Source organism: Hemitrygon akajei, chromosome 1 (assembly GCF_048418815.1).
Source record: "Hemitrygon akajei chromosome 1, sHemAka1.3, whole genome shotgun sequence".
Taxonomy (NCBI): Eukaryota; Metazoa; Chordata; class Chondrichthyes; order Myliobatiformes; family Dasyatidae; genus Hemitrygon; species Hemitrygon akajei.
In genome coordinates, this window is record NC_133124.1 from 105,378,721 (window position 1) to 105,395,096 (window position 16,376).

General features: G+C 37.0%; 1 protein-coding gene across 2 annotated transcripts in view; it reads left to right on the forward strand.

The window, feature by feature from the left end:
- LOC140729291 (ALS2 C-terminal-like protein) overlaps positions 1-16,146 on the forward strand; it is a 93,113-nt gene extending 76,967 nt beyond the window's left edge. For both annotated transcript variants that reach the window (XM_073048900.1, XM_073048908.1), the window contains 10 exons: positions 934-1,161; positions 2,705-2,792; positions 3,575-3,732; positions 5,534-5,590; positions 6,904-7,080; positions 7,467-7,509; positions 9,856-9,917; positions 11,491-11,640; positions 12,668-12,764; positions 14,646-16,146. In XM_073048900.1, the coding sequence (XP_072905001.1) occupies positions 934-1,161; positions 2,705-2,792; positions 3,575-3,732; positions 5,534-5,590; positions 6,904-7,080; positions 7,467-7,509; positions 9,856-9,917; positions 11,491-11,640; positions 12,668-12,764; positions 14,646-14,702 (1,117 nt within the window). In that variant the 3' untranslated portion in view covers positions 14,703-16,146. The remainder of the gene's footprint in view (positions 1-933; positions 1,162-2,704; positions 2,793-3,574; positions 3,733-5,533; positions 5,591-6,903; positions 7,081-7,466; positions 7,510-9,855; positions 9,918-11,490; positions 11,641-12,667; positions 12,765-14,645) is intronic.
- The last annotated feature ends 230 nt before the right edge of the window (positions 16,147-16,376 follow it).

Below are 16,376 nucleotides of genomic sequence, written 5' to 3' on the forward strand. Positions count from 1 at the left end.
ATGCAGCTCATCTGACATAGTGTTTCAGAGACTCACCTGAATACAGTATGTCTTGCATTTTCAGCATGTCTTTTACTAGTGGGTCTTTACTGAGCTTACTAATGTCTAAAATTAAGCATGCAAAAGATGTAACAAAGTTCATATCTCCTTATTGATCCTTAACTTTCACTTTGGATTTAAAATTACTATGCTTTTCCATTATTGCTGCAGGCAGGATATGTACCTTTCAAGCTATCCTCCAGATCACTCATTAATTTAATGTTATATCAGCCTCTTTGTGTTTTCAATGATCAGTGTTTATCATACACAGAATACCTACTTGGTTTGTAATATTTTAGTTTGCAAAACTCTGTCAGAGTTTGCAAATCTCTGAGGTTATATTGTATGCATTTTCTCTTTACAGTTAAAGGATTTTTCTGGCCTGAAGTGATACATATCTGATGGATAATCTTACGTCAATAGTGGCTTTTTGTGCTAGCTTCATCTTTCTCCCTTAATTAGAAAGTTACTGTCATTAATGAAAGCCAGCACAGATTTATTAGTGTTTAAAACAGTTATTTGTGTTTTTTAAAATAATTATGAGAAATGCCCTGACAATAGTTGATATATACAGTACGTGCTTTCACTGAATGCTCAATAAGGTGTCAGAAATTAACTGGAAACAAAGAAAGTCAGTAGATGCTGAAAATCCGAGCAACACACACAAAATGTGGAACTCAGCAGGCCAGGCAGCATCTATGGAAAAAAGTACAGTTGACGTTTTGGATATTAACTGGACTTGTTTTCAGCTTTGAAGTCCATGTATTTAAATGTCCAAAGATTAATATACTGTAAATGAACCAGAAAGTTGATAAACTTTTCTGGTTTACAGACAGAAAGGCGATTAAGAGATGCAACTTAGCCAATATGTGAGGAAATTCATTCTCATTCTAGGCAACTGGGCAGCCACCTCATCCCAGCTAATGATCGATGGCAGGGGATCTATGATCAGTTTTGGGAATTCCTCAAATCCGGCTCTGATGAGAGTTCAATGGAGTCCTTCCTTGGTTTTTATTCAGAGAATGGCAAGGAAAACCGTAAAAATCTAAAGAAAAGGGTGATGGTTACAGAAGTGGATACAACTTACTTTAAAAGTCCTGAAAAATTTCTGCCTCGTGACAGGTAAGACTGTGTTTCTCCTTTCCTGTTGGTACATTGCTCACACAAAAGTCATAGAGTCATAAGCACAGAACAGGCCCATTGGCCACAGAGTCCATTAACACATTTACACCAAACCTATTTTATTCTTCCTACTTCTATCAATTTACCTCTGATTCTATCACGCACTTGTACACTTACATTAGCCAATTAATTGACAAACCTGCATGTTTTTTTTTCGGGATGTGGAAGGAATCTGGGTGAACGTACAGGGAGAATGTACAGACTTGACTCAGATAGCACAGGAAGACAAGAATCCAGATCCCAGAAACTGAAGCAGTAACTCTACATTTTGCTCCTCTTCTTCGCTTCCTTTCGTGGAAATGATTTTGTATGGCTCCACACCTAACAACTCACCCACCCTCCAACCACATTAATAAGCAGTGAGCAATATAAGTTTCAGCAGCTTATTTTATGATGAAAGACATCAGTCAGGCTTGATTCTTTCCTTGTTTGGAAAATAATGTGAATGTGAGCTTCACTGATAAAGCTGGCGTTTACTGTCCATCCTCCATTTTGCAGAGCATTCCACTAGGTCATTTCAAAGTATAGGGGCCAACCACATTTGAGGGACCAGAGTCACGTATAGGCTTGAATGAGAGAAAAAAAATGCAGGCTTCTTTTCCTGAAGAACATTAGTTTAAATGAGAGTATTTGAGCATCCTTGTCCCCTTTGCCGTTGCAAGCATTCTATTGCCATTTACTTTATTCAAATTCTCAACTCACATTCTCAGGGATATTGCTCAGCATGCTATGTGTTAGCTGGCTAGCAGACATACTGGGCAACCATGAGGTAAATTGGATAACCTGGCAGTACTTCAAGTTACAGCTAATGAGTCCATTATCTGTATAATCAAATAATCACATCAATATAATCAGTTGAGCTATGGTACCACTCTAGTATAATTTGAATTTTAAAATATTTTATGTACTGTGAATCAAAAGCTCTACGAATTATTCTCCCAACAATACTTCCAAGAAGTATGATTACTTTCTGAAACAAGACTCCTGGAATCTGTGGCTATTAATTTTCTGATTTTGAAATGAAAGGGAATGGAATTTTGTTGCCATGAATTACGTGCACAGACCTTTAGGAAATCCACGGACACAAGAGGATCACACGTGTGCTTGTGTTCCCAAGTTTACATGAAGCTGCATGCTAGTGAAAACAGCACACAATAAATACCAAAGCTCGCATACAGCAATGTTATTTAGAAATTTTCTGCTGTTAGTTGTGTTACAGGTGCTACAACACTGTGCATTCTTCCAAGTTTTGGAAATTGAAATTGGTGGAACCAAATTTCAGAAGTAGATTAGACCATGCATTACCACTGCATTGCCAACTTATTGTACCAACTGGGGGTGAATTTATGGCAAGAAGCCTTCATCCTATCAATCTGCATTGGATTATGACATGGCTGAGCAGAATTGGTCCAAACCCAGCACATTGATTCTCCCTACAATATAAAAGACTATTCTTTAAGTCAAATATTTTTCCATTTTCTAGCCCAAATGATGCCACCTCTTCTGAGAAAATCACACAAAATCAGGGTAACTTGGCTCTGCTAAACCAGTTGAAGGAGTACTTGAAGAAGGTAAGGCGTTTGATTTAACTAGCAAATCATATCATCAAAGAACAAACTTTTTTTTTACAATTAAGCACTTTCTTGAAATATTGTGGAGAAAATGCATCAGCTCCTTTGCAAATGGCATCCCTGCAAACTATTTGCTTATGAAAATTTAAATTGATCTCATGATGTTGGCTCAATTATTGGTCACTAGATGAAACAACATGAATGCTGCTATTTATAATAGTGCTCTACCTGAGGGAGCTGAATAACTATTTATCCTGTCCTTCAAAAGATGATACCTTCTACATCATCTGCCCTCCCCCATTCCAAGATAAGATGGTTACATATCTGGAGTGGGAAATGCTAATTGATATTATTAGGAACCAGTTGCCCCAGCCATGGTATAATATCACAAAGAATAATATAACCAGCAGGAAGTCGTTTGGTCTACTGAAGGAAAAATAAGCCCATATTATCAAGGAGAAAGATCTCAGTTTTGATAGTCCCCATATACATACAGCTCATCAGTCTTAATATATATATTTCTCGTGGATTTTTTCTGCAGCCTTGCACAAAATGGGACACGTAACTCCAGATAAGGCCTAATCTATAATTTATAAAGGTATACCATAACTTTGCTCTTGTATTTCAGAATGTGATGAAAATAAAGCTAGGTTACTGTATGCTTTATTATTGTCTAATCATTGTAACCTATCATCTTCATAAACTGCCTTGAACGGACAAAACAAAAATAAGGAAAATACAAATTAAGAAAAGATGATCAATGTTTCCAATTTTTGTTCTAGGCTTTTGGGTCTAACCGTCACCCTCTAGGGAAACTACTCCAGACACTGATTCTGGTTTTCCAGGACACATTTTCTGGCATTTGTATGTGTAAACGGTTGCTCTCAATGGCACAGCAGGAAGTGGTGTCCCATGCCAATAAGCTCTTTGAGCTGTCCAGGTCAGTGTTAAATCTCTGGATTAATGTACTTGTTTTCTTCACTAACTCTTTTGACTTGCATATTTTCTTGATGGCATATCCCTCAACCAGCCAAATTTCTGTTTAATCTGTCATAGTATTTAAAAGGCAGATAAGATTAAATACATAGATACATAATTTACTTATATTAGGGTAAGGATTGATGCTTGGAATTGCTTTCGATAAATGCTCTTGGCAATCTTGTTACCACTAGAGGAGAGCCTTGGAAGGAGATAATATGTATGGAATAAGGGCATAATGAAAAAAAAACAGCAATAAGTCTGACGTTTATGCAGCAGGAATCAAATGTCTAATATTTCATCACTTGGAAACATTGCCAAAGTTTAAAACTACAGAATGGTCAGACGACAGATCTACTGAGCCTCAAAATCTCAGCTAGCCACTGAGCACGGAAGAAAGGGATCGTCATTTCAGTTCAGGGAAAGTAGATCACTGATTAATGTTTTGAGTTTAATTTCAGGTCTGCTTTGACTTTAGCCAAATATGAAAAGTTTTTTCATTGATTCTGCCATTGTAATTGGTAGGATTGTGCAACAAAATAGAATAAATGAAACAAGCAGATTGGATCTTTAAAACACCTACTATTGTTAATGAATTTAATTTATTAATATTAAAGTGGTTGACGAGTGCTCAAAGAACTAATTGGAAATGATAAACAAACTGGAAAAAGCGGGGGAGGAGAAAGAAAATGTTCAGAAGCCACTCTGGTAGTAACAATGGGTTGCCAACAATGTAAGGAACCATAGCTCAGAAATTTAAGGATTACAATCAATTTGACTAAAACTAAATACAGTCAAAGGACAGAACACATTGGTGGGAATGGTTTAAGCCTCTCCAATCATTAGCTGTACTACTAAGTAGAGCATAAATCAGATACTTGGAGGCAGACCTAAGCAGGATTTTATAGTAATCATACAGACAAAGAGAAGCAAATTTTCAGTAATGGCGTGAAGGATGAGTCCATGCAACAGTTCAGGAAAATTTATTGTATCAGTGTGCTTAGAAACTTTTTGAAACCATTTTTAAATTAATGTCCTTGGTCTGGTCACTCTGGAAAAAGAAGCTGCAAAAAGTATTCATGTGGAAAATAGACTGAGAAGATGTTTGTTATGGAAGGCTGAAAACATTGCATCTTCTTGGGAAAAAATGATATGTGACCATTACTCATAAATAATAAAATTAAATTGCTTATCTCGGATACTGCGGATGATAGAAAATTGAAATAGTGTAAATGCTAGAATAAGTCAGAATGTCAGATAAATAAAGAAGCAGAGTTAAATGTACTAGATCAATGGTCAGTCATTAGAACTTTAGTATTTTTAATTAAGTGTCACATCGTATCTGCATTTCTTGATAAAGGTGATGCCTGAGATTAATATTAATATAGTTCTGTAAGTTTTAGTTCATCATAGTCATTCCCAGTAATTTTTGCTACTTTGGTATTTCTGGAGAATTTTGTTTTTAGCCACTGAGTTGTCTAAATGTAGTGCAGCCATGCCAAGGAGTAGTTGAGGCCTATTGCATTGATGTATTTAGGGAGAAACTTGATGAAAACATAAAAAGGATGTGCTTTATAGGTTTAGATGCAGTATGGTAGAAGAGGGAATGTTATTTGGAGAACAAATGCTGATGCAAATTAGTAGGCTAAATAGTCTATTTCTGTGCTTTTAACTTATGGTATACTAAATGACAATCTTGATAAATCTGACTTCTGGAAGAATCAAAGGAGAACAGTGTGCCTTTCAATTAATTTTTTTTTCAGGTATTTCTTGCCCAAGACAATAGAGAAAGAATGTTATTCAGCAGAAGGTCAAATCAGGTAAAACCAGACTTGAATGTTATCAAAATCAAAGTTGACAGTGCTGTCATAGGCACAAGTACATGTATGCACAAGTGTAATGAAAAACTTACTTGTAGTGGTATCACAGGCACATAGCATTAGACATAACATTTACCAGAAGAACATAAATTCTATAAAGATAAATAAAAATTATACAAGAAAGAACAACATATCAAAGTCCATATTTTTAACAGGGGTGGTTGCCAGACTGGGTTTGATCCGTGGTTGTTAGGTGAAGTTTTATATCTTCAACCAGTGAACTACCAGGAGAGGCTTAGACCAGGTGGACCCAAGTGCAGCGGGGACCATTACTTGTGGATTGATTTGTAGAGAACACTGGGGCAGAACTCAAAAATCGTTACACAGAGTGTAGGCAGGCTCAAAACTGAGCAATGAATAAATTGACAAACAAAACAAGGCACTGGTGCACTGGCAACTAAAGTAGGTGAAAATAATCAACTAATAGATGGGGAGGATGAGCATTAGAGTATGACATATTTTAGTGCAAAGTGGTCACGGCATTGCTCTGCTGAGGTAGTGATTAGGATTGAGTTGGTTCATTCAAGAAACAAATGGTTGAAGGGAAGTAGCTGCTTTTGAAAATGGTGGTATGAGACTTCAGGTTTCTACACTTCATGTGTAATGGTAGCTGCAAGAAGGTGGTGAGGATCTTTGATGATGGATGATGGTAGATATTCTGTCATCAATTAAATCCAAAAACAGAAACTGTAATGTAAATTCTATTTCTCTTGCAAACCTGGCAAAATCTATTCCTGCAAGAAACCATCAAAAAAATAATATTCATATGCAGCATTAACTTCACGAGTTTGAAATGAATTATGAATGTCCGAATAAGTAGTAATTCTTGAAACGATTGTTATACTAATGCTGATGTTTTATACTGTACCATGGAAGGTTAATTCCTTTCATTAATAGTTTAATGGATGTTGGTGCGTGGCCAAGTGGTTAAGGCATTCATCTCTAGTTCAAGCCTTGGCTGAGGCTGTGTGTGTGTCCTTGAGCAAGGCATTTAACCACACATTGCTCTGCGACGACACCGGTGCCAAACTGTATGGGTCCTAATGCCCTTCCCTTGGCGTGGAGAGGGGAGACTTGCAGCTTGGGCAACTGCCGGTCTTCCATAAAAATAAAACCTTGCCTAGGCTTGTGCCCTGGAAACTTTCCACGGCACAAATCCAATGTCTATTGAGACTAACGGAGGCCTATAATGGATGTTGTACCTGAATAAAGAAGACATTCTCTTTATACTTGTCTATTTTTTCTGTCTGTAGTGAGGAGTTAAATGCTTACACAGTGGTTCTTCCCCTAATCTTGCCACGGTTCTATCCTGATCTCTTCATGCTCTATATGCTGTATCATGAAGATGAGGACTCAAGATACTGGAAGGGAATATTACATCTGGAGTACCTCTCTGACACTAAGCTCCTGGAGTTCCTAGAAGTACAAAAGTAAGTGTAGATTATGAGACACTGAATGAAATTATTGATGGGAAGAAGTTGCATTTAGAAAGACCACTTGTCATGAGTTCAGAACACCCCAAAAGTAATTCCTAGCCAAGAATATTGTTTGGTCACTAGTGTCAACCATTTTGTTTAAGTGAGCCTCCCACAAAGAGGCATCAGAAACCTGTTTTAGGGGGTATTAAACCTGTGTTTGAGGGGTATTAACCAGGAAAACACCCCTTCTTTCCCTAACCCTTTGTCTCTCAGTTTAACAACCCCACATAGATTGTATTTGAAAAGGATCATTCATCTATGGGAATAATTGTTGGCCTTGCTAGCAACACTCAGAATTCAATCATGAATAATACTGTGTACTCTCATTTGTTTTACAGGAACTTGTGGCCTCTTCAAGATCTACATCTGACAAACAATCAGGTAAGCTCAAGCTACACACAAAAAGTGCTGGAGAAAATCAGGATAGGCAGCATCTACAGAAGGAAATGAACAGCTGATGCCTTTATCAGCACCAAAAAGGAAGAGGGGAGAGGGCAGAAGCCAGAATAAAAAGGTTGTGAGGAGGGGAGGCGCACAAGCCAACAGGGAAGAAGTGAATTCAAGCGAGTGGGAGATAGGTGTGTAGGGGAGGTGAATGAAATAAAATGATATAAGAAGATAGCAGGTGAAATGTGAAAGAGGTAAAGGGCCAAAAAGGAAGGAATCTGACAAGGAAGGACAGTAGACCATGGAATAGAGAGAAAGAGGTGCAGAACCAGAGTGAGGTGATGGGCAGGTCGTGAGGGCAAGGAAGTGGGGGAAAGAAGGTCTGAGAGGGCAACAGGAAGATTGCAATATATTCCTTTATATTTCTGAGACCAAAGTCCTGAGCTTGAGAGAGGATTGGATGCAATTTAAACAAGCTTACACAGATTTGTACTGTTGACAGCAGATCTGCAGCTCCCGTGTCCTCAGATAATTTCATTAGTGATAGAAGTGGAAATATCACTGGTGACCATTGCTGACCATTGTTTGACATTGAGCATGATTAAGCAATATTCAGATATTCTGAAAATCAAAAACAAAACTGCACATGTAAGAAATATAAAATAAAAATAGAAAATGCTGGAAATACTCTTCAGGTCAGGCTGCATCTGTTGGAAGAGAAACAGAGGCTTCAAGTCTAAATCAGAAATGAAATAAAAGTTTTTATTTCTAAGGTCTGATGAAAGCTCTTTGATCTGAAATGTTAAATGTTTCATTTCCACACAGATGCTGCCTGACCTGCTTCATTTTTCCTTTATCTTCTGTTTGTATTTCAGATTTCATACATCTGTAGCTTTTTAGACTGTCTGCTTTGGTTGATCTGGAGTCACACGTACACCAGATTAGGTAAAGATGGGAAGTTATGGTCCCCAAAGGAAATCTTTGTCTCAAGTTGTTTTTTGTTGAGAATCCAGTAATTTTGTGGTCACTAGCTCATCATTCCAGATAAACTGAACTATTTTACTCCAAGTTCCCTGGCGCCCATGATAGAATTCAAACTTGTGCCTCTGGATCAATGGTCCAGGCATCTGAATGCTGGCTCAGTAACTTCATCGATGAATGTACTGTACCTGTTGTACCACCATATCTGAAACTCCGCTCCCTAGTTCTAGGTAATTCCAAAAATATACCTACCCAGTTAAATACAATTAAGCACCTCTATTCTCAGCTCCAGTCAATGTAAACCATTAATTTAATTTTGCTTTATGAGACAAAGCTCAACATTCCTGGAATTGCTCTAATGAATTGATCGACCATTGCCTCTAAGCTAACCTTACTTCAGGAGCAGATACCACGGTCAACTACACTTGCAGAATAGTTTTGCCAAAACCCTGTAAACGTGTGTGTAAAAAAAAAAATATATATATACACCCTTAATGCAGTTTGACTGCATTCTGCCATGAGAAATGTAACAATTGTATTGAAATGCAACAGCCTAAAACCTGATTTAACTGTAAGATTAGCAGTTGCCTTAAAGGGTTAAAATGTGTAAGTAAACAACTGTATCCTTTTGAATCTGTCAGTTCTCAGAGCCATTCCATCAGTCCCATTCTCTCAGATTCACATTAGTTCATTATCATATAGACAAAAGTGCAAAAAATTCCTTGTTTGCATTTATTCCTCTGCTATATATGCATTTTAAGTGAAAATTGAATATTCCAGTGAAAAACTCTGCAATCACAGGAACAGTATGTTAACCCCAAATAGACAGAATCCAAAGTTAGGATTGAGTCTGGGTCACTGGAATTTAAAAACCAATTCAAGCTGCTATGCTGCTTATTTCACTTAAGAATATTTTGCAAAATATTTAAGAGGTATTTAAACAGATACTTAAATAGGCAAGACATAGAAGGATACAGATTTAATGCATTTAAATGGGATTAATATAGATTGGCAAAAAAATCTGCATGAACGTAATGGGTTGAAGAGCCTTCTTCTGTGCCCTATGACCCTACAGCTTTATGTTCAGCAATGATGTGACATCTAAGATTACATTTTTATTTTGGAAGAGAGTGAAATATTGGAGGTAACCTTTAGACTTGAATTGAACTGCCTGTGCTTGTGTGCAGTAACTAAACTGGGGGGGGGGGGGGGGGGTATTCTTAACCCATCATTGAAATTCCCTTACAGACAGTTTTCTATTGTCAGCAGCTGGGAATGAATTAGAGAAAAGATATCACAGTGAATCAATATTGCAGATTTGTACAATACTAAGTCTTGAAATATTGTTCTTTGGTGCAGAGGATTTCCATTGTGAAAGATGTGTGCTTCACTTCTGCCATCTTGTGTTTCCAAAAAATAAGGTGAGCAGTGAGATAATTTATTACAGTCTCACGTATAGAAACTTTGTTTTGTATGCCATCCAGACAGATCATTTCACCACAATTCTTGCTTAAGGAAAAAGCAATGTAGAATGCAGAATATAGTTTACAGAGAGAATGCAACGCAGTCAGACAATAAGATGCGAGATAGATTGTGCACCTTTGAGATGAGGACTAATTGGTTTTATTAAATGTACATGTTATTTAAATGGTAGTATTGACATCATGATGTGGAGCACCAATTTGTTCAGTGAGACAGCATTTAAAAAGCTTATCAAATGTTTTACGTTATAATATCCCTTTGAAGCCATCACCTAATTGAACAGGGGTCAATTGCTTAATAGTGTTCCCTTCAATATCCAAGGTCTAACCTGGGAAAATTCTTATCTTCTTTAATTCACACTTGTATTAAATTCCTGGAGTCACTACCCCTTTATCAGCAGTTGCCCAAGAACTTTTGACATGAATATGAATAAAAGAGATATGCTTAATACATTTGTGGATGACATGAAAGTTGATGGTGTGGACGGTGTCTGAAGCTATAGTAAAATATACATCAGATGGAAAGTGGGATAGAGCACAACAATTTAATTATGACCGTGCGAGTTGATGCATTTTCGGAAGTCAAATGGAGTAGTCAGTGGTAGGGCACTAAGCAACATTAATGAAAAGAGAGATTTTGGGATTCATGTCCACAGTTCCTGAAAGTCACAACACAGGAAAATAAGGTGGTGAAGAAGGCATGTGACATACTTGCCTCATTGGTAGGGGCTTAGAATATAAAAATTAGGATGTTATGACAGAACCTCAGATAAGAATACTTAGCCTGCACTGGGATGGTTATGTGCCGTTTTGGTCGATTTTATTGTACTATAGAGAGTTCACCAGGATATGGAGGTTTTTAGTTAGGGGAAAATTTGTTATAGGCTTTGTTTGTTTTTCCCCAGAATGAAGGAGAGTGATGGGTAGAGATGAAAGAATGTGAACTAAAATCGAACTGCTGAAGGAACTCAGTTGGCCAAGCAACAACTCTGGAGGCAAAGGAATAGTTGATGATTTGGGTTGAGACCCTGCATCTTGATTTACACACTGAGGGGTGATCTGATAGAGGGATAACATTTTTTTAAGAGGCAGAAGTAGGGTAGATAGTCATAATTTTTTTTTCCATGGTAGGGGTCTGAAAAATAAGAAGGTATGTGTTTAAGGTGTGAGGAAGGAGTTCCAAGGAGATTTGAGGTGAAAATCTTTCATACACAAAGTGGCTGATATTTGGAACATGCTGCCAGAGGAGTGAGTGGAGTCAAATGCAATTACTACATTTAAGTGACACTTAAAAAGGCAAAAAAGGCATGAAGGATAGAGATCCAATGTCGGCAAATAGGTTTGTGTAGATGGGCAAGAAGTTTGACATGGACATTAACTGGAAGGGCCCTTTTTTGTCCTATACAATTTTATAACTCTCTAAAAATTCATAACATCATTAAAAATACAAAAGTGGATGAGCTGCTTTACGGTCCTTTGAATTTGATGCAGCAAATCTAAAATGTCTCTGCAGTTCTACAGCAGATCCTCAGGATAAGCTGGATACCATCATGAAAACCTATCAAGAGATTGAGAAAACCGTAACTCGAGTGCTGAACAGGGAGTACAAACTTCCCATGGATGACTTGCTGCCACTGCTGGTTTATGTGGTGTCCAGGGCAAAGTAAGTGCCAGGTTGCATGTTACTGTGATGGCTGAACATGTAGGAGGGGGCGTCTCTGAAAAAGAATCAGAGCTTGGAAAATTATTGACAGAAGACCGTAAAGTTTCTTTGGAAATATAGATGCCATCCTTTGAGAAAACATGATCAGTAATGAGTTGATGTCAAGATGGGGAATTTTGTTGCCTTTGCTCAAATGTATTGCTCTTAGTATCCAACTACTTGTAAAACACTTTCTTAACTTCTGCCTCCAGTGTTATACACAGAAGCCCGTTTTGTTGATTGCTGCTGCTATGATTTTGGAATTTTCCTTTTTCTAATCTTTTAAAATTTTTTTTCACAATTTCATTCAAAATAATGATCTAGAAGTTGCTTTGCTATGTATGCTACTTTGTGATTGTCTCGTCCATTATACCGTATGTTTGATCAGGCTCTGTAGGTGGAGCTTTGCAGCATGTTCAGATTCTGTCTGTTCCATTTCTGCTTATGACATGTAAGGCCATTTAGCCTTTAAAGTCTGTGTCAGCTCTCAGAGTATTTTGTTCAAACCCATTCCCCTTAACTGCTTTTTATGCATTTTTCTTTCATGTCCATCAGTATCACATGACTAGTGTAAGTGAGTTTGACTACTGGGGACAAAGTGCCTGTTACTGTGCTATATGACTGTACAAATCCACCTTAATTCTCATGCTGTCCGTCTACACTAGGGGTAATATATAATAGCCAATTAACCTACCAACAGCAAGTCTCTGAAATGTGCAAGAGAACTGGAACAACTGAAGGAAGTATACCCTGTACAGGAAGAACATACAAACTTCGCAAAAACAGCATTGGAGGTTAGGTCACAAGGGGAGCGAGACACAGCGCTCCTTGCTACACGAGGGTATCAATAGTGTAATGATTTATCAGTGTCTAATCCATGTTTTGTCCAATGAGGAAGTTGGGTAGATGGTGTTTAAATAGGATTCTTTAATACATCGTTACTATAAAGCAGAACTAATTCAGATCTGACTTTTTCTCCACACAATAGAATCCAGCATCTGGGTGCAGAACTCCATCTAATTCGAGACATGATGGATCCTTCCACTGAGGGTGGGATGAATGACTTCCTGCTTACTGCTCTTGATGTGAGTTGCTAAAGAAAGCACAGCCTGAGTAACACCTGCCATTTCAGAGCTCAAAGCTTTGTAGAATTAGACAGCTTTCTTGTTGAAGAATTCTTCGAAGAGATAACCTATCCTCAGTAAATATTTTAAACATCTAATGATGAAAAGAATATTAGTAAATGCAAAATACTGCAGATGTTAATAATCTGAAATAAAATGCATGAAATAATTAACAGGTCAGGCAGCATCTGAGGGAGGAAGTTAACACTTATGGTTGATAAAGGTTATCTACCGCTGAGTATTTCCAGAGCTTTCTCTTTTACCTTAAGGTATTTTATAAATCTGAACACCTTGTTAATAAGCAGTATTTACAATGAAGCTGTCAGGATTTTGGTAAAAATACATATAGATCATCAATGTCTTTTAAGAAAGATAAACATCTGTTTTCATCTTTCAAAAAAACCCAAATCGAGCTCATGTAATAGAACCTCATCTTTACAGCTAAATGTTGCTGGGCAACATATAGCTTCAACAATGAAGTTAATTTCACTCAAAATTTTCTATTGTAGCATACTGTTAATAACTAATTTAATAAACTCAACCCTTCCTAATGAGAATATTAATTTGTTCAGAAATCAAGCAGCAATTTAAAACATGGAAATTTTCACTTGTATGCCTTGCCTTTCAAACAATAGTGATCCCATCATTTTGAAAGGCACTTATTTTTATAAAGGCAATATGTAAATCATTTTATATATGTACTGTCTCACAAGCATCAATGTAATTTGTTATTTATTGCTGAAAGATGAAAGCATTCTAGACCACATATATCTTTCTTAAACAATATTTACCAGGCTCTCGGGGGTAGAAATTCATCCTTAGTTACCGTAGATTCCGGATTATAAGCCGCTACTTTTTCCCCACATTTTGAACAGCTTTGAACTCTGCGGCCTTTAATCCAGAGCGGCTAATACATGGTTTTTTTTCATGCCGCCTCGTAAACATTTTGCCTCGTAACAGTAGACCAATAAAATTGATGAGTAGTTCACAGAGGTCCAATGAAATTGTACGATAAATCAAGCGCACTTTCACAATTAAATTATTGTAAATCAGTCATTTGTACTCACCCTCATCAACATGGAAAATACTCGAAGAAAAGCAAGACCCGAGCGCGTCAGACCCGATTAGACCCGATCGCGTTACGCAAGCGCGTCAGACCCGATTAGACCCGATCGCGTTACGCAAGCGCATCAGACCCGAACGAAAACGCTGCTTTTAAGTTAAAGGCGATCAATAACTTTTCCTGGTAGGCTGCAGTATATATATTTTTACCAGTCGCTAGGAGATATTGGAATGTTGTTCGTGCTGTTCAGTAAAAAAGTATATGCAACGTAATTTGTGTTACCGATACGTATGTATATTTAAAAGTAGCGGTGCGGCCTAAAATCCGGTGCGGCCTTTACAATTAAAAAATTGATTTTATTTCTAAAATTAGAGCCAGTGGCTTTTAATCAGGTGCGCTCTGTAGTCCGGAATCTACGGTACATGTGCTAAACAGCACAAGAGTTTGTTGAATTTTGAAAAGATTAAGTGCTTGTTGAACTCTTTTTCAGAAATCTAGTTCAATTGAGAGCAATATAAGTAAATTTCATAAGCAAATTGCAATGAGATATACTATGATATCATCATGAATTGATTGGATGTGACTGAGTATGCATTTCTATCCCTTAATGAAATGAAATGCTGGTCATAGATAGGTCAGGCAAAATCTCAGGAGAGAGAAACAATGTCTCAGCTCCATAATCAATCAAAGCATTGTAATAAGGCCTTTTTATTTAAAATTCTAGTTAATATTCCTGGATGGCGTAGGTAACCTTCTAGTTACATCTTGTTTCATTACAGTCTTGCTACCAACATATTCAGAAAGAGGAAATCCGAACCAGTATTTTGCCTGAATGAAGGGCCAACTATGAGAAAGAATGGAAGGCAAAGATGGCACTACAGGAATCCTGATCCTGAAAAACATGTAATATCGTAGAAAAGTGGAGCTACAGCACAGGTTCTCTGCCAGCATGTCATTTGGTGTGGATATAGTATCAGGCAGAATTTGACCCAAGTCTGGAAGAGCCTTCAAACTTCACTTCAAACAGATTCAACTTATTAGGAGGCGATTAAGGCGTCACCTTAAAACACTTTCAGCAACTATAATTAAAATATAGGGTAGAACTTTCCTGTTGAACCCCATTATAGTATAAAAACAAAGCAACAATTGATTTCAACTTTAAAGTCTTTTATCTTTGGAGGAACGTGGCTTGCTGCATTTTCAGAATTCAACCTCGCACACCGTTTTTTTTTCTCCTAGGAGTTTTATTTTAGATATGTAACAGAATCCAAGGAGCTTCTGTTCCTGTATAGAATTTTCAGCCTCAGTTCCTAATCTGACCTAATAAATAAAGTAATGCAGCAATTTATATTCATGGAGTTGTAACAAACAGCCTGGACAAATAGTAAGTGACTATCATTTTCCATTTTCTTCAGACTGACAGCTCTCTAGGCTACCTATACAGGTCCTCTTTATTCATGGAGACCCTTGATAATTGTTCAAAGCTATTGAGGCTAGGTAGACAAGCTTAATTAATATTGGACTTTGAAAAGCTGTAGAATATAGGACTGAAAGGAGATTAAGAAACTTGGTTTGGAAGCCCTGGAAAGAAAATTGGTGTTACTGTTTAAACAGACATGCAACAGAGAAATTGAAATAGAGAAAAAATATTAAAAGGATAACTTATCAAGGTCCATTTTATAGCAAGTACAGAGTGTATTGAACATACTGGTTTATTAACAGACCCGGTTAAAGCATATAAGCTGAAAGAAAATGCTTTAAATTTCTGTAAAATTTATCTTGGAGGAAGTTGCAACTCAATGTTTGAGGTTGGACTTCTTGGCTGACATATAGGCACAAAATAGGGTAAAGATTGAATGTTTCAAATACTTTTTCTCATGTGATGTTCATAGGGACCACCATCTAGTTATTGAAAATGAAATGTATATATACAGTATATCATTGTGGTACTGGTGGCTAAAAGTATATACTGAGAACTTTGTATAAACTGTTCTCCCCTTTACAACTATTATGGCATTAAGTCTGTACATAACTTGTGGTGTAATGTAAGCAATGTTTTTAGTGTGGTAAAACTGAAAGATCTGTTAATCTACATTTCCTATTCCTACAATTCCACTTCGAATCCAAAAGCCATTTAATTTTCTAGGCCATTAGCATTGACTCCATCACATTTGTGAGGAATGTTCATTAGTATATAATTAGATAAGGGAATTAATGAATGTCAGAATAAATATATATATATATTTGCTTTTGTAAATAAATATTATAACATTTGTATTACCAACTATGTAATCCTGAAATTATTTTTTGCACTTCAATGCTGGGCAGAATCTGAACTAAGCTCACTTATCCACATCTGAATTCCATTGACAATGTTACCAGAAGCAGAAATTCTGGTTGATTTTCTCTTCCCTTCTCCAACCCTTGACATCTGAATAATTTATAAAACTTAGCTCAACATTTATTTCAGCTACGATTATTAAACTTGAGAAATTTCAAGTTCCATTTTC